A 27,250-nucleotide genomic window follows, 5' to 3' on the forward strand; every position below is an offset into this window, starting at 1 on the left:
GTTACATGCTGTGTTCCTTCCGCCCGACGCAGCGTCAAGATAACGACGCTGCGTCGTCCAGCGGATGCAACGCTGACACTTGCGTTATAGTGCGTCATCCATACAAGTCTATGGAGAATAGTGCAGTGCGTTAATGGACTGCGCTATTCTCCATAGTGACGGACTCCGCTGAACGCAAGTGTGAAAGTACTCTAAAACCGGAGGTGCAACGCATCCGTCACACAACGCGTTGTGACGTTTGCAGTGTGTAGCCTACCATAGGTGGGCGGTTGATCCGTCATGGTTCGGTCCCAGTCACACGTTTCCTTGCCCTCACCTCCAGCCCTCAACTGCCTGTAGGCTGGAGCCGCACAGCCCGCCTTCCGCCCCTCCTCCTCTCCTCGGCTGTCTCTCAGGCTTGTCATATATTGTCTCCCACCCACTGCTGGCACCCCACCCTCTTCCATCGCCGGTAGAGGGAAGCATACAAAGTCTGGTGGGTGGAGGCAGGAGAACACCGAGAAGTGCTGGGTGGGAGGCAGCGGCGCTGGAGTCAACTAATCGGTGGGCAGCCATCGCCCATCCTGTGGATGACAGGGCAGAGGTGCCCTGTCTCTCGTAACCATACAGTTACTGCAAAGCTGACCTCGGCACAGGGGCTTCTTCCTGTGGATCCCGCTCTTCGTGCCGTCAGTGGGGGCAGACATGGAAGATGGATCCTCTTCTGAAGGCTGCTTTAGAAGGTTCACGGACTTCTTTTTAGGCGCCAGTAAGTACCGTCTTCTACCCTGCAGTGGCAGGTGTGGTGCCCTGTGTGGTTAGCACTGTTTACAGGAGCAGGTGTGTCAGCCGTTGAGTTAGTTGTACCAGCTGTGGGATGTGGTGACTTGTGCTGAGGGTCTTGCTGCTGGGTGACCAAGTTTGCCCACTGTTCTGCCAGCCTCTGGGTGTATACAGAAGTCACCGTGCTTCCATGGTTTACTTCTGCAGACAGCAAAATTGCTCAGTGAACCCTGTAGGGTTGCTGATAGCCTGGCATCACCAGCTCAGTGCCAGTGTTTCTTGCACTTAGCTTAGTATTACAGGGTGTTATTGATGCTTCTCTACTGATGACATGGCAATTTAATCTTCTCTATAATGAAGGGGGAAAAAAACAACAAGCCCCCAAATTTAGATACAAAATGAATGGCTTTTGCAACTTTTTATATGAACTCTGTTTTGGAGTTTCCAATTATCCTGCGCTCTGTTTTCAGTTAGTGAATGGAAGCGATGTTTACACCCATAGTCTGACAATTGTGGACTTGACACTTCTCCCAGCTGAGTCTTGGTGAGCCGCCTGGGCTCCCAGCTCACATATTCCATGGCCACTGATTGATCCAGTCTTTGAGCCGCCTGGGCTCCCAGCTCACACACTCCACGGCCACTGATGGATCCAGTCTTTGTGAGCCGCCTGGGCTCCCAGCTCACACACTCCACGGCCACTGATGGATCCAGTCTTTGTGAGCCGCCTGGGCTCCCAGCTCACACACTCCACGGCCACTGATGGATCCAGTCTTTGTGAGCCGCCTGGGCTCCCAGCTCACACACTCCACGGCCACTGATGGATCCAGTCTTTGTGAGCCGCCTGGGCTCCCAGCTCACACACTCCACGGCCACTGATGGATCCAGTCTTTGTGAGCCGCCTGGGCTCCCAGCTCACACACTCCACGGCCACTGATGTATTAAACGAACATGTGAAATGAAGTTGTCCGGATGTGAAATATAGTGTGTTCTCACATGTAAGGCTGGAAACACATCTATGCGAGTCAAATCGGTCCGACTGGGCTGAAAAAAACTCGGCTGATTTTAGTTCACGTTAGGTCCGAGTGCAATGCAAGTGCGATGCTTTTTCTGAATAAATTAATGATTTTACTAGCGTGTGTAATGCGTATTTTTTACTATGTCATCTGCCATTCAGCTCTGCTACATGGCTGCTGACAGCAGACGCAGACAGCCATGTAGCAGAGCTGAATGGCAGATGACAGCAGACACAGAGCCGCACGATCAGAATGAACTCGGGTGAACTTCACCCGACTTCATTGTCATGCTGCGGGTCTGTCTGTGCCGCGTCCTGATTAGCGGTCACCTGTGAAGGACTCACCGGTGACCGGCACTAATCCCCTGAGTGACTGAAGTTAGCAGCCCTCTCTCATACTCACCGATCCCCGGCGTGGAGCTGCACGGCGTTCACACTGCTCCGGCGGATTTTACTATTTTGAAAAAGCCGGCCGCTCATTAAACAATCTCGTATTCCCTGCTTTCCCCGCCCACAGGCGCCTATGATTGGTTGCAGTAAGACATGCCCCCTCGCTGAGTGACAGGTGTCTCACTGCACCCAATCACAGCAGCCGGTGGGCGTGTTTATACTGTGCAGTGAAAGAAATAATTAAATAAAAAAAACGGCGTGCGGTCCCCCCAATTTTAATACCAGCCAGATAAAGCCATATGGCTGAAGGCTGGTATTCTCAGGATGGGGAGCTCCACGTTATGGGGAGCCCCCAGCCTAAGAATATCAGTCAGCAGCCGCCCAGAATTGCCGCATACATTAGATGCGACAGTTCTGGGACTGTACCCGGCTCTTCCCAATTTGCCCTGGTGCGTTGGCAAGTCGGGGTAATAAGGAGTTAATGGCAGCCCATAGCTGCCACTAAATCCTAGATTAATCATGTCAGGCGTCTCCACGAGATACCTTCCATGATTAATCTGTAAGTTACAGTAAATAAACACACACACACACACACACACACACACACCTGAAAAAATCATTTATTAGAAATAAAAAACACTAACAAATTCCCTGGTTCACCAATTTAATAAGCCCCAAAAAGCCCTCCATTTCCGGCGTAATCCAGGATGGTCCAGTGTCGCTTCCAGCTCTGCTACATGTAGGTGACAGGAGCAGCAGAATACACCGCCGCTCCCGTCGGCTTCATGCAGCAACTGAGGTGAGTAGCGTGATCAGCTGAGCTGTCACAGAGGTTACCTGGATCCAGCAGTGGCCGCGAGTAACCTGACTGACAGCAGCTGATCGCGCTACTCGCCTCAGTTGCTGCGTGGAGCTGACAGGAGCGGCGGTGTATTCTGCTGCTCCTGTCACCTCCATGTAGCAGAGCTGGAAGCGACGCTGGACCATCCTTGATTACGCTGGACATGGAGGGCTTTTTGGGGCTTATTAAATTGGTGAACCAGGGAATTTGTTAGTGTTTTTTATTTCTAATAAATGATTTTTTCAGGTGTGTGTGTGTTTACTGTAACTTACAGATTAATCATGGAAGGTATCTCGTGGAGACGCCTGACATGATTAATCTAGGATTTAGTGGCAGCTATGGGCTGCCATTAACTCCTTATTACCCCGATTTGCCAACGTACCAGGGCAAATCGGGAAGAGCCGGGTACAGTCCCAGAACTGTCGCATCTAATGTATGCGGCAATTCTGGGCGGCTGCTGACTGATATTGTTGTTTTTCCCCATAACGTGGAGCTCCCCATCCTGAGAATACCAGCCTTAAGCTGTATGGCTTTATCTGGCTGGTATTAAAATTGGGGGGGACCGCACGACGTTTTTTTTTAATTATTTATTTCACTGCACAGTATAGACACGCCCACCGGCTGCTGTGATTGGGTGCAGTGAGACACCTGTCACTCAGCGTGGGGGCGTGTCTCACTGCAACCAATCATAGGCGCCTGTGGGCGGGGAAAGCAGGGAATACGAGATTGTTTGTTTGTTTAATGAGCGGCCGGCTTTTTCAAAATAGTAAAAGCTGCCAGAGCAGTGTGAATGCCGTGCCGTGCCACGCCGGGGAACGATGAGTATGAGAGAGGAGGGGAAAATGACCGACAGACTGTGAGAGAGGGACCGAGATAGTGACGGACCGACAGAGAGAGAATAGAGACCGAGAGGGAGAGACCGACTGACAGAGAATAGTGATTTACAGACATTATGAGACATCACTCGTTTCCAGTGTTTTAGGAAACATGCGAGAAGTGTATTTAGAAAATCGGATGTCACTAGGATGGTGTGAGTGCCGCCCCGTGACATCTGAATTTTTACATGCTCCCATAGACTTGCATTGGAGAGACTCGCAGTAGAAACTCGCAAAAAAGCAGCATGCTGCGTTTTTTTTTTTTTTTCTCAGTCCGATTTGGACTGGGAAAAAAATTGCAGATGAGAGCTGAATCATGCACTAACATGTGTCCGATTCCAATGCGAGATTTTCTCGCATTGCTCTACTGCGAGAAACTCGCAAGTGAGAAGCAGCCCGAAGGCTATGTGCGCACGTTGCGTAAATACATGCAGTTACGCTGCGCTTTGTAGCGCAGCGTAACTGCATGCGTCCTGCGTCCCCTGCACAGTCTATGGAGATTGTGCAGGGGCCGTGCGCACGTGGCGTCTTAGAGCACAGCGCTTCGGCTGCTGCCCGAAGCGCTGCGTTCTAAGAAGTGACATGTCACTTCTTCCGTGCGCTTTGCCGGCAGCCCCTGCTCTGTCTATGGCAGGAGCTGCAGGCAGAGTGCATGGAATCTGCTTTTTTTTTTTTTTCTCCGGGTATTTTCTGCAGCGATTTGAAGCGCACGTGTGCTCTTCAGATCGCTGCAGACATTTCTGCAGGGCTAGTACGCAACGTGCGCACATAGCCTAAGAAGTATTTTTCAGACACTAGGTGTAAGTGAAATTGCATTTCTCCATTTGTGGTCAGGACATTGGAACAAAGTACATGAGAAAGTAGCAGACTGTGCTGTCTACCTCCATCCCATAGACTGTCATTTAGGCCTCAATCCTGCTTCTGTTTTTTTTTTTTTTTTTTTTCTTTCATGTACATCCATGTTTTTCAAGCATAAAACATATGTCCACTATAATCTATGGAGCTGTTCACATGTAATGTATTTGTTGTGTTTTGAGGCCCATATCAAAAATTATTGGATGCATTTAGGCGACTATATAAATCAGACTGCAATGCCTGGACTGGCTGTATTTCTCCTGACCCAAGCATCGAAATACTGTATATGAAGCTGTAATACTTCGGTCTGGAGATCCATGGCCAGTCCGTGCATTGTGGTCCAATCTCTGTCTGATTTTATACACTCATCTGACCCTTAGGGTGGAAACACATCTATGCGAGTAAAATCGGTCCGACTGGGCTGAAAAAAACTCGGCTGATTTTAGTTCACGTTAGGTGCGAGTGCAACGCAAGTGCGATGCTATTTCTGAGATTTTACTAGCGTGTGTAATGCGTGTGTAATGCGTGTGTAATGCGTGTGTAATGCGTATTTTTTACTATGTCATCTGCCATTCAGCGCTGCTACATGGCCGCTGACAGCAGACACAGACAGCCATGTAGCAGCGGTGAATGGCAGATGACAGCAGACACAGACAGAGCCGCACTGTCAGAATGAACTCGGGTGAACTTCACCCGACTTCATTGTCATGCTGCGGCTCTGTCTGTGTCGCGCCCTGATTAGCGGTCACCTGTGAAGACTCACCGGTGACCGCTAATCTCCTGAGTAACTGAAGTTAGCAGCCCTCTCTCATACTCACCAATCCCCGATCCCCGGCGCTGCACGGCATTCACACTGCTCCGGCGGCTTTTACTGTTTTGAAAAAGCCGGCCGCCCATTAAACAATTTCGTATTCCCTGCTTTCCCCGCCCACAGGCGCCTATGATTGGTTACAGTGAGACACGCCCCCACTCTGAGTGACAGGTGTCACACTGCACCCAATCACAGCAGCCGGTGGGCGGGTCTATACTGTGCAGTGAAATAAATAAATAAATAATTAAAAAAAACGGCGTGCGGTTCCCCCCCAATTTTAATACCAGCCAGATAAAGCCATACGGCTGAAGGCTGGTATTCTCAGGATGGGGAGCTCCACGTTATGGGGAGCCCCCCACCCTAACAATATCAGCCAACAGCCGCCCAGAATTGCCGCATACATTATATGCGACAGTTCTGGGACTGTACCCGGCTCTTCCCGATTTACCCTGGTGCGTTGGCAAATCGGGGTAATAAGGAGTTATTGGCAGCCCATAGCTGCCAATAAGTCCTAGATTAATCATGTCAGGCGTCTATGAGACACCCTCCATGATTAATCTGTAAATTACAGTAAATAAACACACACACCCGAAAAAATCCTTTATTGGAAATAAAAAACACAAACACATTCCCTCATTACCAATTTATTAACCCCGACAAACCCTCCATGTCCGGCATAATCCACGGACTCCAGCGTCGCTTCCAGCATGCAGGTGACAGGAGCTGCAGAAGACACCGCCGCTCCGGTCACCTCCAAGCAGCAACTGAGGTGAGTAGCGCGATCTGCTGAGGTGTCACTGAGGTTACCCGCTGTCACTGGATCCAGCGGTGACAGCGGGTAACCTCAGTGACACCTCAGCAGATCGCGCTACTCACCTCAGTTGCTGCTTGGAGGTGACCGGAGCGGCGGTGTCTTCTGCAGCTCCTGTCACCTGCATGCTGGAAGCGACGCTGGAGTCCGTGGATTATGCCGGACATGGAGGGTTTGTCGGGGTTAATAAATTGGTAATGAGGGAATGTGTTTGTGTTTTTTATTTCCAATAAAGGATTTTTTCGGGTGTGTGTGTTTATTTACTGTAATTTACAGATTAATCATGGAGGGTGTCTCATAGACGCCTGACATGATTAATCTAGGACTTATTGGCAGCTATGGGCTGCCAATAACTCCTTATTACCCCGATTTGCCAACGCACCAGGGTAAATCGGGAAGAGCCGGGTACAGTCCCAGAACTGTCGCATATAATGTATGCGGCAATTCTGGGCGGCTGTTGGCTGATATTGTTAGGGTGGGGGGCTCCCCATAACGTGGAGCTCCCCATCCTGAGAATACCAGCCTTCAGCCGTATGGCTTTATCTGGCTGGTATTAAAATTGGGGGGGACCGCACGCCATTTTTTTTAATTATTTATTTATTTATTTCACTGCACAGTATAGACCCGCCCACCGGCTGCTGTGATTGGTTGCAGTGAGACACGCCCCCACGCTGAGTGACAGGTGTCTCACTGCAACCAATCATAGGCGCCTGTGGGCGGGGAAAGCAGGGAATACGAGATTGTTTAATGAGCGGCCGGCTTTTTCAAAATAGTAAAAGCCGCCGCAGCAGTGTGAATGCCGTGCAGCGCCGCGCCGGGGATCGGGGATCGGTGAGTATGAGAGAGGAGGGGAAAATGACCGACAGACTGTGAGAGAGGGACAGAGATAGTGACGGACCGAGAGGGAGAGACCGACTGACAGAGAATAGTGATTGACAGACATTGGGAGACATCGCTCGTTTCCAGTGTTTTAGGAAACATGCGAGAAATGTATTTAGAAAATCGGATGTCACTAGGATGGTGTGAGTGCCGTCCCGTGACATCCGATTTTTTACACGCTCCCATAGACTTGCATTGGAGAAACTCGCAGTAGAAACTCGCAAAAAAGCAGCATGCTGCGATTTTTTTCTCGGTCCGATTTGGACTGAGAAAAAAATCGCAGATGAGAGCTGAATCATTCACTAACATGTGTCCGATTCCAATGCGAGTTTTTCTCGCATTGCTCTACTGCGAGAAACTCGCAAGTGAGAAGCAGCCCTTAGAAGTCTTCACACACACATCAGAAGGATGGCCTCCAAGGGCTGTCACTGTTCAATCAATGATCAATGTTGCAAATAGAAGAAACATTTTTTATATATATAGATAGATAGATAATATAAAATCACTGATGGTACAAACTGACACATGGACCAGACATTGATGAGCATCTGCTGGGTTTTGTGAACCAGAATAATGATTGCTGAGAATGAGGCCTTAAAAGTGTAGTCCGGTCTAAATTCATAAATCTGTGTGTCTACCGACTGATGAATCCTCACATTGCACGCACTGTGAGGATTCTCTGATGTCCTATCCGGGAACGGCAGACACTGACTACATGGGGTGGCCGCTCCCAATCCACATGTATTGTGCAAGGTGCACCCATGTAATCTGTTTTTGGCAGGGAAGATGCATATTCACAGCCACAGGAATGCCATTCACCGCTCCGACGACAGAGAATCCACACTGCAAAATGTGCGTGATGTGAGGGTTTACAAGTCTGCAGTGACATAAAGGGTGACTGCAGACTTGCAGAGGTTAACTGGGCAACCCCCAATTTTCATGATCAATAGCAGTTATGAGTTTGGATTTTGGGAAAGCCCTTACACATGGAACACAAGGATGCATACTGTAGTTGTGTGATGGTGGTCATACATATTATAAGAAAAGTAAGTTGACAGCTGTTGAGTAAAACTTCTTTCCAAACAGTGACTGTTCCAGTCTATTTGTTGGCTACAATGACCATTATTTGATAACCAGATCCAGTATTCATCTCTCCGCTACCCCCTAGTGATATAATGAATAAGCATTGATAGTTCACCAGACTTTGACCACTGCATTCAATCGGTGGCATCAGTGGTCATGTGCCACATTAGTACTAGCATTATGATTCCCATCAGTGAGTGGTGATGCTACTGGTTGGCTGAAATTGTCATGTGCTGGCCCCTGGGGTACACCATGCCATTCATTGCTATGCAGCTGATCTATCTGCTCCTGTCCAGAGAACAGAAGGCTGTTTTAGGTGACAGTGTGAGATTCGTGTGAGTGTGAATTCGGCCTTACATAGGGTTTGTCAGATAATTAAGGGTGCCAGATTAACACCAACAACTTGCAGGTATCTGAAAGTGTTCTATAATTTTGAAATTTTCTTTTTTTTAGATATATATATATATATATAATCATACATTTTTATGTGCTTTGGACAAAATTCCATTTATGAAATAAGCTTAAAATACTGATAGTTTAATCATGTTAGGATATAATCATATAGGACTACACAATGACCTTGACATTTAGGAAATTGTGTGGTGTTCTATAGTTTTGGTCTCCAGTGTACAGTACAGACCAAAAGTTTGGACACACCTTCTCATTCAAAGAGTTTTCTTTATTTTCATGATTCTGAAAATTGTAAATTGACAATGAAGGCATCAAAACTATGAATTAAAACCTGTGGAGTGAAATACTTAACAAAAAAGTGTGAAACAACTGATATGTCTTATATTCTAGGTTCTTCAAAGTAGCCACCTTTTTGCTTTGATTACTGCTTTGCATTCTCTTGATGAGCTTCAGGAGGTAGTAACCGGAAATGGTTTTCCAACAGTCTTGAAGGAGTTTCCAGAGATGCTTAGCACTTGTTGGCCCTTTTGCCTTCACTCTGCGGTCCAGCTCACCCCAAACCATCTCGATTGGGTTCAGGTCTGGTGACTGTGGAGGCCAGGTCATCTGGCATAGCACCCCATCACTCTCCTTCTTAGGCCTCCAACACACATCCGTGAAAATCACGCAGTGCCGCGAGACACTTATTTTCCCTGCGTGTGGTAGGTATGTGTGTCGGGTACGTACGGTACACGTGTGTTCTCCGTGTGCTATCCGCAATAGCACACGGAGAACCGGTAATTTGCATACTCGCGTGGTCTGCGCTGCTGTCTTGGGTTCTGATCTTTGGCTCCAGCCCCGCCCACTCTCCGCTGACGCTGCTACCGGCCGAGCGGAGGGGCAGAGCTTAGCGCCCGTGACAGCTCGCCCACCTCCTTAACACTCTCATAATGAGCGGCGGCCGGCAGGAACACTTTGCAGCGGAAGAATCTGCGGGGCTGGTGAAGGTGAGTATGTGTGGGTTTTTGTGTTTAAATTAATGACACATGTTCTCCGGCGCGTGTCACACGGAACCGCATCCACACTACATCCGTGTGGTACGGATGCGAGCCGTGTGACACCCGTGCTGCCGGAGAATACGTGGACATATCAGTGTGAGAAAATCACGGACGCACGTAAGTACGGAACGAAAAAGTCCGTGGAGCCTCTGGTAGGAGTCTCGACACAGAAACTAACCAGATATCCCTCCAGGAAGGACCTAGCCAAGGAGTGGCTCTTTTTAGGAGACCACCATAACCACCATATTAAGTGGTCCTTTTAGTCAATATCCAACTTCTACTCCACACTGATGAATGGCAATACCCCGAAACAGCTGTCTGTGGATGGATACCTGGCCTTGGTATTTCCCTTGTCATATCTTTAAACTTGTCAAAGAGTTGGATATTGATCATCTTTTTGTTGCCTGTCCTTAGCAGTGGTTTCCTAGCGGCTATTTTACCATGAAGGCCTGCTGCACAAAGTCTCCTCTTAACAGTTGTTCTAGAGATGTGTCTGCTGCTAGAATTCTCTGTGGCATTGACCTGGTCTCTAATCTGAGCTGCTGTTAACCTGCGATTTCTGAGGCTGGTGACTCGGAAAACTTATCCTCTGCAGCAGAGGTGACTCTTGGTCTTCCTATCCTGGGGCGGTCCTCATGTGAGCCAGTTTCTTTGTAGCGTTTGATCATTTTTGCCACTGTACTTGTGGACACTTCAAAGTATTTCCCAATTTTTTTGGACTGACTGACCTTCATTTCTTAAAGTAATGATGGCCACTTGTTTTTCTTCACTTAGCTGCTTTTTTTCTTGCCATAATACAAATTCTAACAGTCTATTAAGTAGGACTATCAGCTATGTATCCACCAGACTTCTGCACAACACAACTGATGGTCCCAACCCCATTTATAAGGCAAGAAATCCCACTTATTAAACCTGACAGGGCACACCTGTGAAGTGAAAACTATTTCTGGTGACTACTTCTTGAAGCTCATCAAGAGCATGCCAAGAGTGTTCAAAGCAGTAATCAAAGCAAAAGGTGGCTACTTTGAAGAACCTAACATATAAGACATATTTTCAGTTATTTCACACTTTTTTGTTAAGTATTTCATTCCACATGTGTTAATTCATAGTTTTGATGCCTTCAATGTGAACCTACAATTTACAGTAATGAAAATAAAGAAAACTCTTTGAATGAGGTGTATCCAAACTTTTGGTCTGTACTGTACATCAAAGAGTAACAAGTTATTTGGCATTGGTCTGCTAAAAAACAAAAAAGCCTGAAAAAAATCATTGTCTGCAGATACCCTTATTTGAGAAACTTTGGACTCCACTTGCCTTTCCTTATGTTCGTGCCCTTCTTAGGCCACTTTCACATTTGCGTTGAACGGCATCCGTCACAATGCACTGTGTGACGCATGTGAGGGATGCATTGTAAATAGTGTGATATAAAGGCAACGGATTCCTGTGAAATAACGCGTTGCGTTAAGCCAAGAGAGAGAGACCCCCATCATCCCGGCACTACCGCACTCATCATCGCATACACACCGGCACTACCGCTCCTATCATCACCACACACACTACCTCAGTGATGTCCCCGCTGACAGTGTGACTCACTTCAGTTGCTGCCTGGAGCTGACAGAGACTGGCGGTGTTCTACGGCTGCTCCTGTCAGCTTCATGTAGCAGAGCTGGATGCGTCGCGGGACCTCGTGTAGATTACGCCGGACCTGGAGGTGTATTTGGGGATTAATAAAGTGGTTAAAGAGGGTTTTTATCTTATATGCAAAATAAAGGATTTTTCGGTGTTTTGTGTTTATTTACTTTCACTTAGGCTAGAAACACATCTATGCGAGTAAAATCGGTCCGACTGGGCTGAAAAAAACTCGGCTGATTTTAGTTAACGTTAGGTCCGAGTGTAACGCAAGTGCGAATTATTTATATATATTTTTTTTTTTTTTTATGACTTGCCTAGCGTGTGTAATGTGTAGGGGATCCGTTTTTACTATGTCATCTGCCATTCAGCTCTGCTACATGGCCGCTGACAACAGACACAGCCATGTAGCAGAGCTGAATGGCAGACGACAGCAGAAACAGCCGCACGATCAGAATGAACTTGGGTGAACTTCACCCGACTTCATTGTCATGCCGCTGCTCTGTCTGTCGCATCCTGATCAGCTCACCGGTGACCGCTAATCCCCTGAGTGACTGAATTGAGCAGCGCGATTAGCGCTGCTATCACTCAGGTTACGCGCGGCTAGCTGTATTCTCCCCCCGTGACCGCAACTCACCTGTGACTTCATCGCTGTCACTCTGGCGACTTGCTGTCACTGTTGGAGGATCCAGCGGTGGCCACGAGTAACCTGAGTGACATCATCAACTGATCGCGATACTCACCTCAGTTGCTGCGTGGAGCTGACAGGAGCGGCGGCGTCTTCTGCAGCTCCTGTCACCTTCATGTAGCAGAGCTGAGAGCGTCGCAGGACCTCAGTGGATTACGTTGGACAAGGATGAGTTATTTGGCGACTTAATAAAGTGGTGAACGAGGGTATTTGTTTTATTTTATTATTTCAAATAAAGGATTTTTTAACTCTGTGTGTTTATTAACTTTAATTTACAGGTTAATCATTGCGGGTGTCTCATAGACTCCTGCAATGATTAATCTAGGACTTATTGGCAGCTATGGGCTGTCATTAACTCCTTATTACCCCGTTTGCCAACGCACCAGGGCAAATCGGGATGAGCGGGGTACTACTCTAATGGATGCGGCAATTCTGGGCGGCTGCTGGCTGATATTGTTAGTCTGGGGGGCTCCCAATAACGTGGAGCTCCCCATCCTGAGAATACCAGCCTTCAGCCGTATGGCTTTATCTGGCTGGTATTAAAATTGGGGGGGGGGGGACCGCAGTTTTTTTTTTTAATGCACAGCATAGACACGCCCACCGGCTGCTGTGATTGGTTGCAGTGAGACAGCTGTCACTCCTCGTGGGGGCGTGCCTGACTGCAACCAATCATAGGCGCCGGTGGGCGTGGAAAGCAGGTAATACGAGATTGAATAATATGCGGCCGGCTTTTTCAAAAGAGGAGAAGCCGCCAGAGCAGTGTGAACGCCATGCAGCGCCGTGCCGGGGATCGGTGAGTATGAGAGAGGGGGGCAGAGGGATAGACCGACATGGACAGAGAGAGAGACAAAGATAGTGACCGATCGATAGAGACCGAGAGGGAGAGACCGACTGACATAGAATAGAAATTGACAGACATTGTGACACATCACTCGTTTCCAGTGTTTTAGGAAACGTGAGAAATGTATTTTAGAAAATCAGATATCACTAGGATGGTGTGAGTGCCGTCCCGTGACATCCGTGTTTTTTTTTTTTTTTATTTATTTATTTTTTTGCTAGTTTTATTGAAAACTACCGGTACCTAGAAATGCATCCAGATAGAAGTAGGACTTCTTTTTCCCAAACCTGTCAAATCCACTTCTGACTTTTTTTTTTTCTTCTTAACCTTCTTATTAGATTTTAATAACAAAAACATATAATCAATAATCATATACATACATTATGATTATCTTACATTATGTGTAATTTTGTAGTTTATCTCGAGTCCCAACCCTCCCGACCTTCCCCCACCCTTCTTCTTCTTTTTTTTTTTTTTTTTTTTTTATTTTTTTACCGGTTATGCTGTTTGAAGAGAGACAAAATGTTATTCATTTGGCAGTGATTCTTCTATTCACTAATGCAGTGGCAACCACTGAAGAAATTTCTATTTGTGTGCTTCCTACCATGTAGTCAATAGGGTGAATAATTACTTGAGCTTTGTTTTTGATTGCATTTATTTTTTACATAGGTTTTTATTGCATTTTTAATTGCATGTCATATTTTAAATAAAGCTGCTTTTAATACTTCCTGGTATTTGGTTATGAATAAAACTTTATTGATGTGGTCATCAGCAGATTACTTGCTTGAGACACGCTAAAACCGTACATGTATCATTTACCTTCCGATTTTCCGCATCTAGAGGAACTCTATGGGAAAAATCAACACCGTGTATGTAACCCCAAGAGAAATTTACGTGGATTTGAAACATGCAGTTTTAACAAAATCAGTGAGCTATAAGGCTACTTTCACACATCAGTTTTTTGCCATCAGGTACAATCCGGAAAAAAAAGGATAAAACGGATCCGGTATCGCATCCGGTTTATCCCCATAGACTTGCATTGTAACCGGATTGTACCTGATGGCTTTGCGGTGCATCCGGTTTTTTCCGGATGCGGCAAAATAATTAAATCCGGCGGCCGGATAGAACGTATCATGTAACGTTTTTTTGCCCCTTAAAAAAACCGCATTCTGCCGGATCCGGTACAATGCGGCATTGTATAGAATGGTTGTCTATGCATGCCGGATCCGGCGCAATGCGGTTTAAACCGGATGCGGTGACCGCATCCGGTTTGGTAAACAGAGCATGCGCAAATTTTTTTTTTTTTCATCATCACAAAACTTATAAAAGGATCCAGCACATTCTACACACCTCCTGCCGTTGGTTCCTGACTTCAACTTCTGCTGTCCTCCAGTCCAGTGCTCCAGGGAAGAGGTATGTCCACAGTACTGTCCACAGATAACTGTTGTGAGCTGCGTACATGTACTTAGACATTGTTTTTTCTGTTTTTACAGGTGCAGTGTTGCGGGCACAGTTTTGTCAAGCCATTTGCAGTGCCAGTTTGGTTCGGTGCCAGTCTTCAATTGTTGTGGCGGAGAGTGTCCCTGAGGTAATGTCCACAGTACTGTCCACAGATCACTGTTGTGAGCTGCGTACATGTACTTAGACATTGTTTTTTCTTTTTTTACAGGTGCAGTGTTGCGGGCACAGTTTTGTCAAGCCATTTGCAGTGCCAGTTTGGTTCGGTGCCAGTCTTCAATTGTTGTGGCGGAGAGTGTCCCTGAGGTAATGTCCACAGTACTGTCCACAGATCACTGTTGTGAGCTGCGTACATGTACTTAGACATTGTTTTTTCTTTTTTTACAGGTGCAGTGTTGCGGGCACAGTTTTGTCAAGCCATTTGCTGTGCGAGGCCTGTTATAGAAAAAGATATGTCGTCTTCTGGTAGCCCGCCCTCCGGTTCACAAACTGAGGTATATATTTTTTTTTAGGGTGTTTTTTTTAAAAAAAAAAAAAATTTTTAAATAAACGACATTTACATAGGTGGCCGAAACATCACAGGAGATGCTGCCAGAAGATGACGGAAGGGGTGGAGAAATACACGGAGCGGGCGGTCAGAGTGAGTGTAAGTTTCATACAGGAATTGTTTACCACAGCACACCAAACACATAAGTAAATAATGGTTTTTTTTTTCCTTCACTAAAGGCTTCAACTTCTAGGGCTCACGATAGAGCTCCCCCAAGACCGTCCCAGGGTCGTCGTCGAGGTGGCGGTGGTCTTAGTGTAAGTTTTTTTTTTTAATTTTTTTTTTTTTTTTCATGTCTGTGTGAATTTAGGTATAATTTTTTTTTTTTTTTAATTTCTTTTTTGTTTCTTTGAACAGGCATCACAGCGTGCTCCCGATTCTGACGGTGAGGAGGCCGGATTTATCAACATCGACCTCCTCATCGATGAAGTTAGAGAGAGGGAGCCGCTGTGGAACATGGCTGACCGCCGCCACGCTGATTCGATCGTAACCCGTCGACTCTGGGACGAGGTATGCCACGCAGCGGTAGAAGGTTGGGGGGAGCTCAATTCTCGTGGCCAGAAGAAACAGCGTAAGTATTCACAGTTCAGTAGGTTATGCTGCAGGATGTAATGTGTTGTATACTAACCACTTTGTGCTTTCCACTTTCAGGTGACAAACTTCAGAAGCGGTGGCGGTCTATCAGGGATCGCTTCAAAAAGGAGTTGAATCAAGAGATGCAGGCCCCGAGTGGATCCGGAGGACGCAGATCGAAGTACCGTTACTTTAGAGCGTTGTCGTTCCTCCGGACAACTATGGTGTGCAGAAGGTAAATATTCCACACAATATGTACAAAGTATAATATTTTATGTCTGGTTTTTTTTGCCTTTTTTTTTTTTATTCAGTGGCACTGTATAGCAATTAAATTAATTATTGTTTTGTTTTTCCTCTTTTTACCAGCACCGTCTGCAGCACTCAGGAGCCTGCATCGAACCCGACAGGAGCGATCCCTGAACAGTCCGCCACTGGGGAACACAGGCACAGACCCCACCCATCTGAACCTTCCCTTCCATCGACATCTGTCCCATCCACCTGCGCTGGAGCTTCACGTGAGACTTCATTACCTGAAGCTGCTGGTGATGAGATAGCTTTTCCCCTACCCCACCCCTCTGACACTGCTGCCCTCAGTAGAACACCTTTGGGTTCTGGGCGTCAGCGTCATAGGGGTCAGGAAAAGAGCTATGCGCCCGAGTTCTTGCATCTAAATGCAGCCTTCCAGAACGCCATTCAATTATTAGCCGAACAAAATCGTTCATCTTTTAGCTTCATAAATGCCAATATGGAAAAAAATACACACGAATTGTGCACGCGTCTGGACAGGCTGCATTTAGATGCAAGTAAATCACCCAATCATTGTTTTTTTCAAGCCGTACTAGAGCGCATGGAAAAGCTATCTCCTGACCAGCAGATGCATGTAATGCAAGCCACACGGCAGGCTCTGGCGCAGGTTTCCTCCCAACCACCTCCACCCACCCCTCCTCCAGCACCTGCCCCCCCTCCAGCCATTGTCCCTACTCCCCCTGCTGCCCAGTACCAGCCTGCTGCCCAGTACCAGCCTGCTGCCCAGTACCAGCCTGCTGCCCAGTACCAGCCTGCGGCCCAGTACCAGCTCCCAACCACATCTGCCCCTACACTTCCTTCCCACTACCACATCTCGCCTTCCACACCCATCATGACCCCAACTCAAGCCACTAATTCACCCGCCACCTCTTCTGTCTCCCAATCCCTCCACTCCACCCCTCAATCCTTACCAAATCCCATCCCATCTCCTGGTTTCCCTCTTGGTTTCTCAACCACACCTTCACCTTCTGTTACTTCCCCACCACCACCACCAACACCACTTTCCACCCTCAATACTCCAACTGTGCGTGTGTTCCCACCTGTCAGCCCCTCCAGTACTATCTCCACCCCAAGCCCAAGATATACCAATTTATAATTTATGTATGTAATAAAAATAAAAGTTTTTTGTTGAAAAGTATTTATTTGTTCTTGTTTTTTTTGGGGGGTAATATTATTTTGCAAGTTAAGTTAATAATAAAGGTAATACAAAAACATAACATGTTGTAATTTGACGGTGTAAAAATTACAAATTTTTAAAGCGAGTGAAAGATTAAAATTAACAAGGTTAACAAGATATTTTTTAATTTATTTTTAACTATGTTTATTTGTTATAAAACTAAACAAAAATCTTATACCATTTGATCTTGCCAATCTACTCTACCTTCTGGGGACACAAAATAGTCAGCATATTTGTCACGGATTGTTGAACAGGCAACACTACTCCTAAATCCAGGACTGGTGTAGTCAGTCAAAGAGGTGGATTCCAAACTCTGGTCATCCAAGGACAAAGGTTCCTTTGTTAAAACAAAATTGTGCAGTACCACACATGCTTTCACTATTTCATCAACAGTTTCAATGTTTAAATTAATGGCTGTTAACAACACTCGCCATTTGCTGGTTAGTATCCCAAAGGAGCATTCCACCATTCTTCTGGCTCTGGATAATCTGTAATTATATATTTTTTGTGTTTGCGTCAATCCACGGCTTGCATATGGCTTCAATAGATGTTGGGAGAGTTGAAAGGCTTCGTCGGCCACAAAAACAAAGGGCATTGGGGGCTCACATGTGCCAGGAAGAGGTCTTGCAGGAGGGAAATCAAAAGTATTCCCATAGATTCGCCGCCCCATTGGGGACATTTTAAAGACCTGCGAGTCATTGGATCTCCCATATGCGCCAATGTCCACTGAGATAAATTTGTAGTCCGCATCCGTTATTGCCATTAGGACAATTGAGAAATGCTTTTTATAATTGTAGTATTCTGACCCCGAAGCAGCAGGTTTCACAATTCTTATATGTTTGCCGTCCACTGAGCCAAGGCAATTTGGAAACTGACAAATGTTATAGTATTGTTCAGCAATTGCAAGCCATCTGTCCCTGGTGGGCTGGGGGATGAAATCCTCATGGAGGCAATCCCACAAGGCTTGGCAAGTGTCTCTAATGATTCCCGAGATGGTGGAAATTCCTAGTCGAAACTGGTAGTGGAGGGACGAAAGCGACTCTCCAGTTGCAAGGAATCTGTAAACGAAAGACAATAATTATAAAAAAATAATAGCAAACACATTACAGTTAAAAGTCAATTTACAGGAGGATACAGTTCGAAAAAAAAAAACTTACCTAAGCGTAACCAGCAAACGCTCCTCGGGTGTTATAGAGTAACGGCAGAAGGTGTCCGTTTTACGGATGTTGTCCGCAACAAGGCCAAGGAGGACGTCAAAATTATTCACTGCCATCCGGACATAGCTTGTGAATTTTTCATGGTTTCCACGGAGCTCCGGGTATAGGGTTGAAAACACCCCACGTGTCAGTCTCTGGGCAGTCAGGGGATGGATCCAAAAGCGTCGATGTCGCTGTCGCTCCTTTTCTCTGACGATGATAGCCAAGCGATTTGCCTCAAATATAAAATCTGCAGTGATCTTTGTGTAATTTGCAAGAATAGCATCCATGGTTTCTGATTGTCTCTGTCTTCATTCTGTAATATATGCTTCAAAATACTGTATATATACTATATTTTCCCAATAGCCAATCAGAATACGGAACTCGTTAATTGTTTGTTTAGTGTTTAAAAAACGGATCCGTAAAAAAACGGACATAACGGATGCAAACCGGACCCACCGGATCCGTTTTTTTACGGATCCGTTCACAACGGATCCGCTTAAAACCGGATCCGGTGGGTCCGGTTTGCTCCGGTTTGCACAACAAAACCGGAAACGTTGGATACGGCAAAAAAAAGGACTGTACCTGAATACAGAAAACTGATGTGTGAAAGTAGCCTTAGGGATCCGGGATCCAAAAGAACTGAACTAGAAAAAAAGTTCTAATCCCAATAAATGATTAATCTTTAATACATATGCGTTAAAGATGTGTATGGTCTATATAGTCTGTCGGTGATTGGGCTCTGGCCATGGGTCCCATTTGGTGAGGTACTTTGTTTAAGAGTATTATTTTTTATGGCATAGTAGTACTCTAAAGTTTTATGTAGAGTTAGTTTCTCCTTAGCTTCTTGAATATTAGGAGATTTCTCACTTTTCCATTTGGATGCAATGAGATTAGTGGACACTAGTAGAATATGTATTACTATATACTATATAGCCCAACTGACGTTGAGAAAACACTAACTATATTCGAGAAATGCAAGCTCACTAATAATTCCAGGCCTGAAGCTCTAGTCTTTGATACCTCCCTGATCTAAAACTCACTAGAATTATATGTTTCTGATCTTGCAAATTTGCTGGACTGTCTACGGAATCCATGTCAGGAAGTTGTTAATTTTATTTGTTGTTTAGTTATGTTTTGCAAAAAGTTAATTCATAAGCAATTGATTTGACCAACAAAATATACTGCTTGATGTATCAACACTAACAAACTGGAGGGTCAAAATATGTGCATTTTCTTAACCTTGCTTTACTATCTATATGTCCTTAAATTTTGTAACGAATGATTTCAAGATTTGTTAACTACAAAACCTAATAAAAATCATTTGAACAAGTAAAAATGTGTATGGTCAAAGACAACCTAGTGATACTCCCATGTTATGGTTACCATAAGACACATGGGGGAGGAAAAAGCAGGAGGGTTAGTATAAGAAAATTGATGCTGCAGCTAAAAATGGCCTGTGTGACCCCCACAATGTCCTTATAACCAACCCTACCTAACAGCGAAGGGTATGACACTCTAAAGTAAAGAGGCACCCCTGCTCAACGTTGTCTGTCCCTAATGTGTCACCTAAGCGATATCTCTAGTCAAAGACTTAAAAGAGTGCTAGAATACCATATAGAAGTACCCAGTCCCCTCTATATAACATAACTAGAGCCGGACTCGCAAATAACAGAGACCGGCGGGTCCCTGCTAAAAATTAAAAAAACGGTACCCATATGTCTGTGGGGACCAGATCTGGAGATTTAAAATGTTGGTAGAGGGCATAGGAGGGTAGGAGCTCATGCAGTGTTATCACCGAAGATCCGTCATGGCTGCAAGCAGCTTCCAGGTCACAGAGCCGACAATTAACCCACATTGAATTTTCACTGCTTTCCCCACCCACTAGATCTGTATCAAAATAAGGCCGGAGTCTCACTTGTGATGAACTCTCACGAGTCTCGCATCTCCTCACCCTGACGCTCTCCGGACACAAGCGTGCAGCTGCGTAGATATACATGCAGCCGACCCGCTCCTGTCAGGATAGTGTGCAGCCGTGCCCCGGGTGATGCGATGCGAGACTCGCTCGAGTCCCTCGCAAGTGTGACTCTGGCCTAAGAGGAACCGCATTTGTGTTTTTTTTTTTTTGTGTTTAATTTTGATGCCCTACAGTTGGGGCTGGTATTCTCAGGCTGGGGAGTTCCAGCCTAAAAATATCAGCCTCGAGCTGCCACAAATTGTCGCATCCACTAGATGCGATTAATCCCGGCGCTTTACCCTGCTCTTCCCGATTTTTCTCTGGTGCGGGGGTAATAAAGAGTTAATGGCAGTCACTAAGTCCTATATTAGTGATGGCAGGCGTCTGAGACCCCATCGCTAATCTGTAAGTGAAAGTGAATAAACAAACACCGAAAAAATCCTTTATTTGGAATAAAAAACGCCCTTTCACCACTTTATTAACCCCAAAACACCACTGACGTCCAACGTAATCCACATGAGTTCTCATGGCGATTCAGCTCTGCTACATCTGAACCTCACAGCGAGCGCCATAGAACATGACTGCCAGCTGTGAGCTCCAGAGAATGAATGAGTGGTTATTTGCGGTCAATGCTGGAGATTCTAACATGTGACCGCAGATAACCTGACCTCAGAGGCAGCACACTCTTTCTTGACAGGAGCTGGTTGGCTGCATGTATGTAGCCGAGAAACCCCTATCCAGAGAGTGTGTGGCCATCTGGGTCTTGTGATCCAAAACTCGTGCAAGTGTGAGCGCTCCCTATAGAATATATCAGGGAGGTACAAACCCCCGAGTTTGGTTGCAGTCAGATGTGCCCCCAGCCTGTTTCCCTGCAACCAATCACAAACTCCAGGCTGGCGGTAGGCGGGGAAAGTAATGCTTATGCATGAGCTGCCCAGGAAGTGAAGGAGACGCCGCAGGAGCAGTGTACAGTTGCGACGGAGCAAGTACGAAGCTTCATATATTATTTTTAAAATAATTATATATATATATAATATGAATTTTTAAACTACACGTATCTGGACTTTTACAGTCCGGGTCTACTCATCACTTCACTATAGATATTTCATTATTGTTCTATCTGATCACAGTATGGCCAACAGTATGCAATATCTCAGAGAAACAGTGTGTAATTTTTACTTTAAGTGCTTATCCACACACTGCATTCCCTCAGCATTTTTTGCCATGAAAAAAAACAAACTGTAGTGGTTTTACAGCACCAGCAAAGATAATAAGTAATCTCATGCACATATTCTGCTTAATTTTGCTAGCAAATTTTTAATTTAAACAAAAGCATTTTATTTTTTCAAACCTGCAGCATATTAAATTTTTTTTTTCAGTGCTCTTCTAGTATTTTTTCACTCGTTCAAATGAATGGGGGAAAAAAATGAATAAAATTACATAAAGAAAAAAACCAAAAAAACAACAACAAAAAACAAACTTGTATTTTATCGAACACCCAGAATCTTTGAAATCGCACGGATCCGGACCTTTACAGTCCGTGTATGTCCATAACTGAACATAACATCAAAAAACAAAAAACCCACACCCCCTTTTTTTACGTTCACCTGCCGGGCAGTCGGGTCCAATGAGCGTCACTAGTCTCAGTTCGGCGCCTCCTTTCTTCCTTCCATCACTGTCCTGCTTTCCAGCTCCATGAGGATGATGCATTCTATGTCAGCCACACAGGTCTCCATTGCGATCCTGCGTACGCATAATTTTTTTCTGCCCTGCTGAGGGCAAAGTACTGCAATGTGCAGGAAAAGGTTAAAGATTGCATGCACACTACAGTGCTTTGTTCTATCTTCAGTAGCAAGTGAAGTGTACAGACATTACAGCACGAAATCACTGCTGATACATTTTGGTGTGTTTGTTTTTGTGTTTGTTTTTTTTTTTTTTTTTTTTGTTTTTTTGCTGTAAAACTTTTTTCAAACAGACGGGGAAATGTTTTACTTCACAAAAAATCCTCTATTATCCCGTGCTGTGCTAGCTGTATTCTCGTGTCTCTTCCCCCTCCCCCCTCGCCTCTCCCTGCCCAGGAGCTGTAGTATGACCAGACCATGTCCTTGTATGGCCAGAAACAGCCATTTCACCATACATAGCAGGGGCAACTTTACAACATTATTTCAGCTGGGTAACACACACACACACACACACACACACACACACACTATTTAGTCAGCCACCAATTGTTGGCTGACTAAATACTTTTTGTAAGTTCTCCCACTTAAAAAGATGAGGCCCGTAAGTAACATCATAGGTGGACCTCATCTATAAGAGACAACATGAGAAAACGAATCCAGAAAATCACCTTGTCTGAATTAACTAGATTTTTTTGTATTTAGTCATAGAAAAACATGCAAGATTTCTGGCTCTCACAGACCTGTAACTTCCATAAGAGTCTCCTCTGTTCTCCACTCATTACCTGTCATAATGTACCTGTTTGAGGTTGTGGACAGGTGTCTTTTTATATTGGTAACAAGTTCAAACAGTCACAGTCCACTATGGTGTAGACCAAAGAGCTGTCGAATGACACCTGAAACAAAATTGCAGCCCTGCAACAGGCTGGGAAGACTGAATTTGCAATAGGTAAGTAGCTTGGTGTGATGAAATAAACTGTGGGAGCAATAATAAGAAAATAGAAGACCTACAAGACCAATGATAATCTCACTCGATCTGGGATCCACGCAAGATCTCACCCTGTGGGGTCAAAATTATCACAAGAACGGTGAGCAAAAATCCCAGACAGATGTACATGTTCGGGCCTGTCTGAAGAAAGGAGATTTCGGCAGCTAAAAAGAACAGGGTTCTTTAGGGCTAGCACACATGGTGAGTAATGCATAGCAAGTGAAATGCGATTGATTATTTATTTTTTTGTTGTTGTTGTTCCCCTCTCAACCCTAATCGGACCGAGAAAACAATTGCAGCATGCTGCGGGTGGAATGCGATCCTGTTTCACTCACACTCTCGCCCCCATAGACTTGAATGGGTAACATCACATTGACTTTGCATTACACTGGAGTGCAATGCGATTCTCGCATCAGCCGCAAATGCAGGAGATAGAGATAAATCCCTCCCCTCCGCAGCTGTGGCATGATCGCAGGATCGGACCACAATCGCATGACACTCGGTTTCTGCTGTGCTGTCAGCGTGAGCAGTCTGTCATGTGAGCTATCGCACTTATTCCCCGTGTGGCCCCAACCTTACAGTTAGATTAGACCGTGGAATGCCCTACCGCAAGAGGTGGTAGTGGCAGACACTAACAACTATATCTATATATATATATATATATATATATATATATATATATATATATATATATATATATATATATATATATATATATATATATATATATATATATATATTAAAAAAAAAAGGGCTGGATGTTTTCCTCAGAACACACAACATTGTCGGTTATAAATGATTTAATGACGAAATATGTAATTGGTGGAAGAATGTTGAACTAGATGGACCTGGGTCTTTTTTCAACCAATATAACCTCACAAAACAATACTGCGAATTTACTGCGTTTTAGATGCGTTTTCTGCGCTTTTTTCATGCTTTTTCCCTTGCATTTTGACAGATGCGTTTTGAACATCAAGACACTGCTAAATAAAGATTAAATAGTCAAACAGAATGAAAAAAGAGAAAAAAAAGTTATTAGAACATGTATAAATTTTGAATTATTTAAGAATATAGTTATTTCATGAAATTATAGCGGTTTTATAATATTTATTGCTAAAATGGCAAAATCATAATTTTCAATTTAATTGTCGGACGTGTGTGTGTGTGTGTGTGTGTGTGTGTAAAGCAGGGGTGGGCAATTAATTTTCCCATGGTGCTGCATGAGAAGTTGGGATGGTTTTAGAGGGCCGGACTAATATAATTAACTCTGTTCTACATATATTATTTATAATATACACACACGCATATATACTGTGTGTGTGTGTGTGTGTGTGTGTGTGTGTGTGTGTGTAATATATACATACACACATTATATACATACACACAATCCCCATATACTAATTACTACACCCGCCACATACTACACCTGTAATATACATCCCTATACACTACACCTGTAATAAACTACACCTCTATATACTATAACACTATATACTACATCACTACACCCCTATATACACCTGTAATATACTAAATCACTATATACTGCACCTGTAATAAACTGCACCACTACATCACTACACTGCACAAAATTGGTAACGTTAAAAACATCAACTCAAGAGACGCAAAAAAAAGCAGTCACTGAGCCATAGATTACGAAAAATGAGAACGCTATGGGTTTTGGAAAATGACGCAAAAAGTGTGCCACACTTTTTTTTTTTTTTTTTTTTTTTACAGACTTGTGAATTTTTAACCCCTCAGATAAACGTAAACATATACATGTTTTGTGTCTACAAACTTATACCGACCTGAGACATCACACCAACACATCAGTTTTACCATATAGTGAACATGGTGAATAAAATTTCCCAAAACTGTTGTGCGATCACAATTTTTTTTTTTGCAGTTTTTCCAGACTTGAAATTTTTTTGATGTCTTCCAGTACACTATATGGTAAAACTTATGGTTTCATTTAAAAGTACAACTAGTCTCGCAAAAAATAAGCCATTATATGACCGGATTGACGGAAAAATCAAAAAGTTACGACTCTCGGAAGAAGCAGAGGAAAAAAAAACCCAAAACATGGAAAAAATGCCCTGGAGTGAAAGGGTTAAATATCGGTACCACATCATCTAGGCACCAATCCTGAGGCACCAACCCTGTTACGAGAAAATGTCTGAGGTTATAACTGTGGAACGCTTCAATAGATCCCTGTGATTCTGAGTTGTTGTTGTTGTTGTGTTTGTTTATTATTACTAATTATTAATATAATATACATTTTTGGGGGACCACATGACATTTGAAATAACTTTGAAAAGCCTAGGTGACAGAAAATTCCCAAGTGACACCATTCTAAAAAAACTGCTCCACTCAAACTGCTCAAAACCACAGCCAAGAAATGTAACCCTTTAGGTGCTTCACAGAAACTAAAGCATTGTAGAAGGAAAAATTATTACTTTTTCATTTTTGCCACAAAGTCATTTTAACAAGTTTTGCATTTTCACAAGGGTAATGATTAATTGCACCATACAATTTGTTGTGCAATTTCTCCTGAGTACACAGATACCCAATAAGTGGTTGACATCTATTGTGTGTGTGCATGGCTGGGCTCAGAAGAGATGGAGTGCCATGTGAATTTTAGAGCACAAAATTATCTAGAATAAACAGTAGATTCCATGTCGTGTTTGAAGAGTCCCTGATGTGCCTAAATAGGGGAGCTGCCCCACAAGTGACCCCATTTTGGAAACTAGACTCCTCCAAGGAATTTATCTAGATTAGAGATTTGGAAACCCTAGTCTGGTTCAGGACTGGACTTGCATTTGAATGCCAAACCCCCATATAAGTCTGTCGGGACCCCAACATGTGTGCTGTACAATGGTGTTAGTGAGGACTAGGGCGCTGTAAAGCAGGAGAATTGTACTTGCCGTGTCTTCCGCATGGCTGTCACTGCTTCTGGGTCTGCTCATTAGCTCGCATGCATATTCACTGCTTCCACCACCCACCCTCTGTGATAGCATCCATATTTGTTTGTGTTTTTTTTTTTTTGTTTTTTTTTTTTTTTTGCAGTTTGACTGTCGGCATTTGTGATTTGATTGTGGAGTGTGAAAATAATTGGAAAAAATTTGATACCCAGTGCAGATAAAGCAGACCGCTTTACAAGCTGCAACCCCCAGCTGTGTGCATTATCTAAGATGTGTCTGAAAATGCAAGGGACCCCATGTGGCTTTTTAAAAATATTTTTAAATAATTAAAAAAAAAAGAACAAAAAAAAACCAGTGGTTGCTGGGTAGGCCCATGGCATGGTTATTGGGCCCCTCCCAGTCTAAAATTTGCAAATGCACAGCGCCCTGGAATTTTCGCATCCATTAGATGTGCCAATTCCTGGCACTTTACCTGGCTTGTCTTGATTTGCCATGGACCGATGGCAATCTGTGTAATATAAGGGGGTTAATGACAGCTGTAATCTGTCAAAAATCACGGTTCCCTGCCCCCTCCCATTACTAACCCTGTAAGTAAAAAGAAATAAAAACACACATCCTTTTATTAATTTTGTTAGCAAAAATGCCCTCTTTCACCGATTCACACCCCTCCAGAAAAACAAAACACCCTGAAGGTTCTACGTAATCCATGCGAGGTCCCATGACGATCCTGCCTCTGCTACATCTGAAATCACAGTGCACCGTCACACCAGAGAATGTGACCGGGCACTGTGGAGTCAGGGACACACTGACAGAGCCGCAGCATTGAGCGGTGACGTCACGGAGTTCACCTAAGGTCACAAATGGAGATTCCCATAGTATTTAGGTGCAGACATTTCTGCACCAAATTTACATCTCCTGGTCAAAACCACATCAAATAATTTTGGTAATTCTAATTGATTTAAAACTGGAAAGGTTTATTCTGATTTCATGTCAGATAGTGAGAAAAACATACATATGTGTCAATGTTTTAGTGATAGTCACTCATTGCTTTAGGTTCTTTAGCCAACCTTGAGATTTATATGAATGTTGTGATTGAAAGGGTTTTTATAACAATAAAAACATTCATTATTTTTTTTTTTTTAATTTGTATAGCGCTAAGCTTTTCAATATGTTCTTTGATGTATGACAAACTTTTGTATATGATGAATATTTATTTATATATTTTATTTTTTTTTTACTAATTTTATTTTTTATATATTTTTTTTTGGCACAACCTCCCCCCCCCAAAGGGGTATAAGGGGATGTGCGCACGTGTGCGTATTGCATGCAGTTACGCTGCGTTCTGCACCGCAGCGTAACTGCATGCGTCCTGCGTCCCCTGCACAGTCTATGGAGATTGTGTAGGAGCCGTGCGCACGTGGCCTATTAGAACGCAGCGATTCGGCTGCTGCCCGAATCGCTGCGTTCTAAGAAGTGACATGTCACTTCTTTCGTGCGGTTTGCAAGCTGTCTATAGGGAGAGGCAG

The 27,250-nt window shown here is 44.4% G+C and overlaps 2 protein-coding genes across 6 annotated transcripts in view; both read left to right on the top strand.

The window, feature by feature from the left end:
• The first annotated feature begins 436 nt into the window (after positions 1-436).
• Positions 437-27,250, top strand: part of PDE10A (phosphodiesterase 10A) — a 699,109-nt gene continuing 672,295 nt past the window's right edge. For all 5 annotated transcript variants that reach the window (XM_075339766.1, XM_075339763.1, XM_075339773.1 and 2 more), the window contains exon 1: positions 437-748. In XM_075339766.1, coding sequence (XP_075195881.1) covers positions 685-748 — 64 coding nt within the window. In that variant the 5' untranslated portion in view covers positions 437-684. The remainder of the gene's footprint in view (positions 749-27,250) is intronic.
• Positions 14,776-16,944, top strand: LOC142295153 (uncharacterized). The gene is made up of 6 exons (XM_075338223.1): positions 14,776-14,874; positions 14,945-15,026; positions 15,107-15,184; positions 15,285-15,498; positions 15,579-15,735; positions 15,867-16,944. The coding sequence occupies exons 2-6, from the start codon at positions 14,979-14,981 to the stop codon at positions 16,900-16,902; spliced, it is 1,533 nt and encodes a 510-aa protein (XP_075194338.1). The 5' UTR covers positions 14,776-14,874; positions 14,945-14,978; the 3' UTR covers positions 16,903-16,944.

This window comes from Anomaloglossus baeobatrachus, chromosome 3 (assembly GCF_048569485.1).
Source record: "Anomaloglossus baeobatrachus isolate aAnoBae1 chromosome 3, aAnoBae1.hap1, whole genome shotgun sequence".
NCBI classification, from domain to species: Eukaryota; Metazoa; Chordata; class Amphibia; order Anura; family Aromobatidae; genus Anomaloglossus; species Anomaloglossus baeobatrachus.

What these genes read in the sequence shown, in the direction of transcription:
- LOC142295153 (XM_075338223.1), top strand. Translation starts at nt 14,979, where the DNA reads ATGACGGAAGGGGTGGAGAAATACACGGAGCGGGCGGTCAGAGTGAGT. An exon ending in GAGGTGGCGGTGGTCTTAGT is followed by an intron (nt 15,185 to 15,284) that starts GTAAGTTTTTTT and finishes TTCTTTGAACAG; the next exon opens with GCATCACAGCGTGCTCCCGA. An exon ending in TCGTGGCCAGAAGAAACAGC is followed by an intron (nt 15,499 to 15,578) that starts GTAAGTATTCAC and finishes TTCCACTTTCAG; the next exon opens with GTGACAAACTTCAGAAGCGG.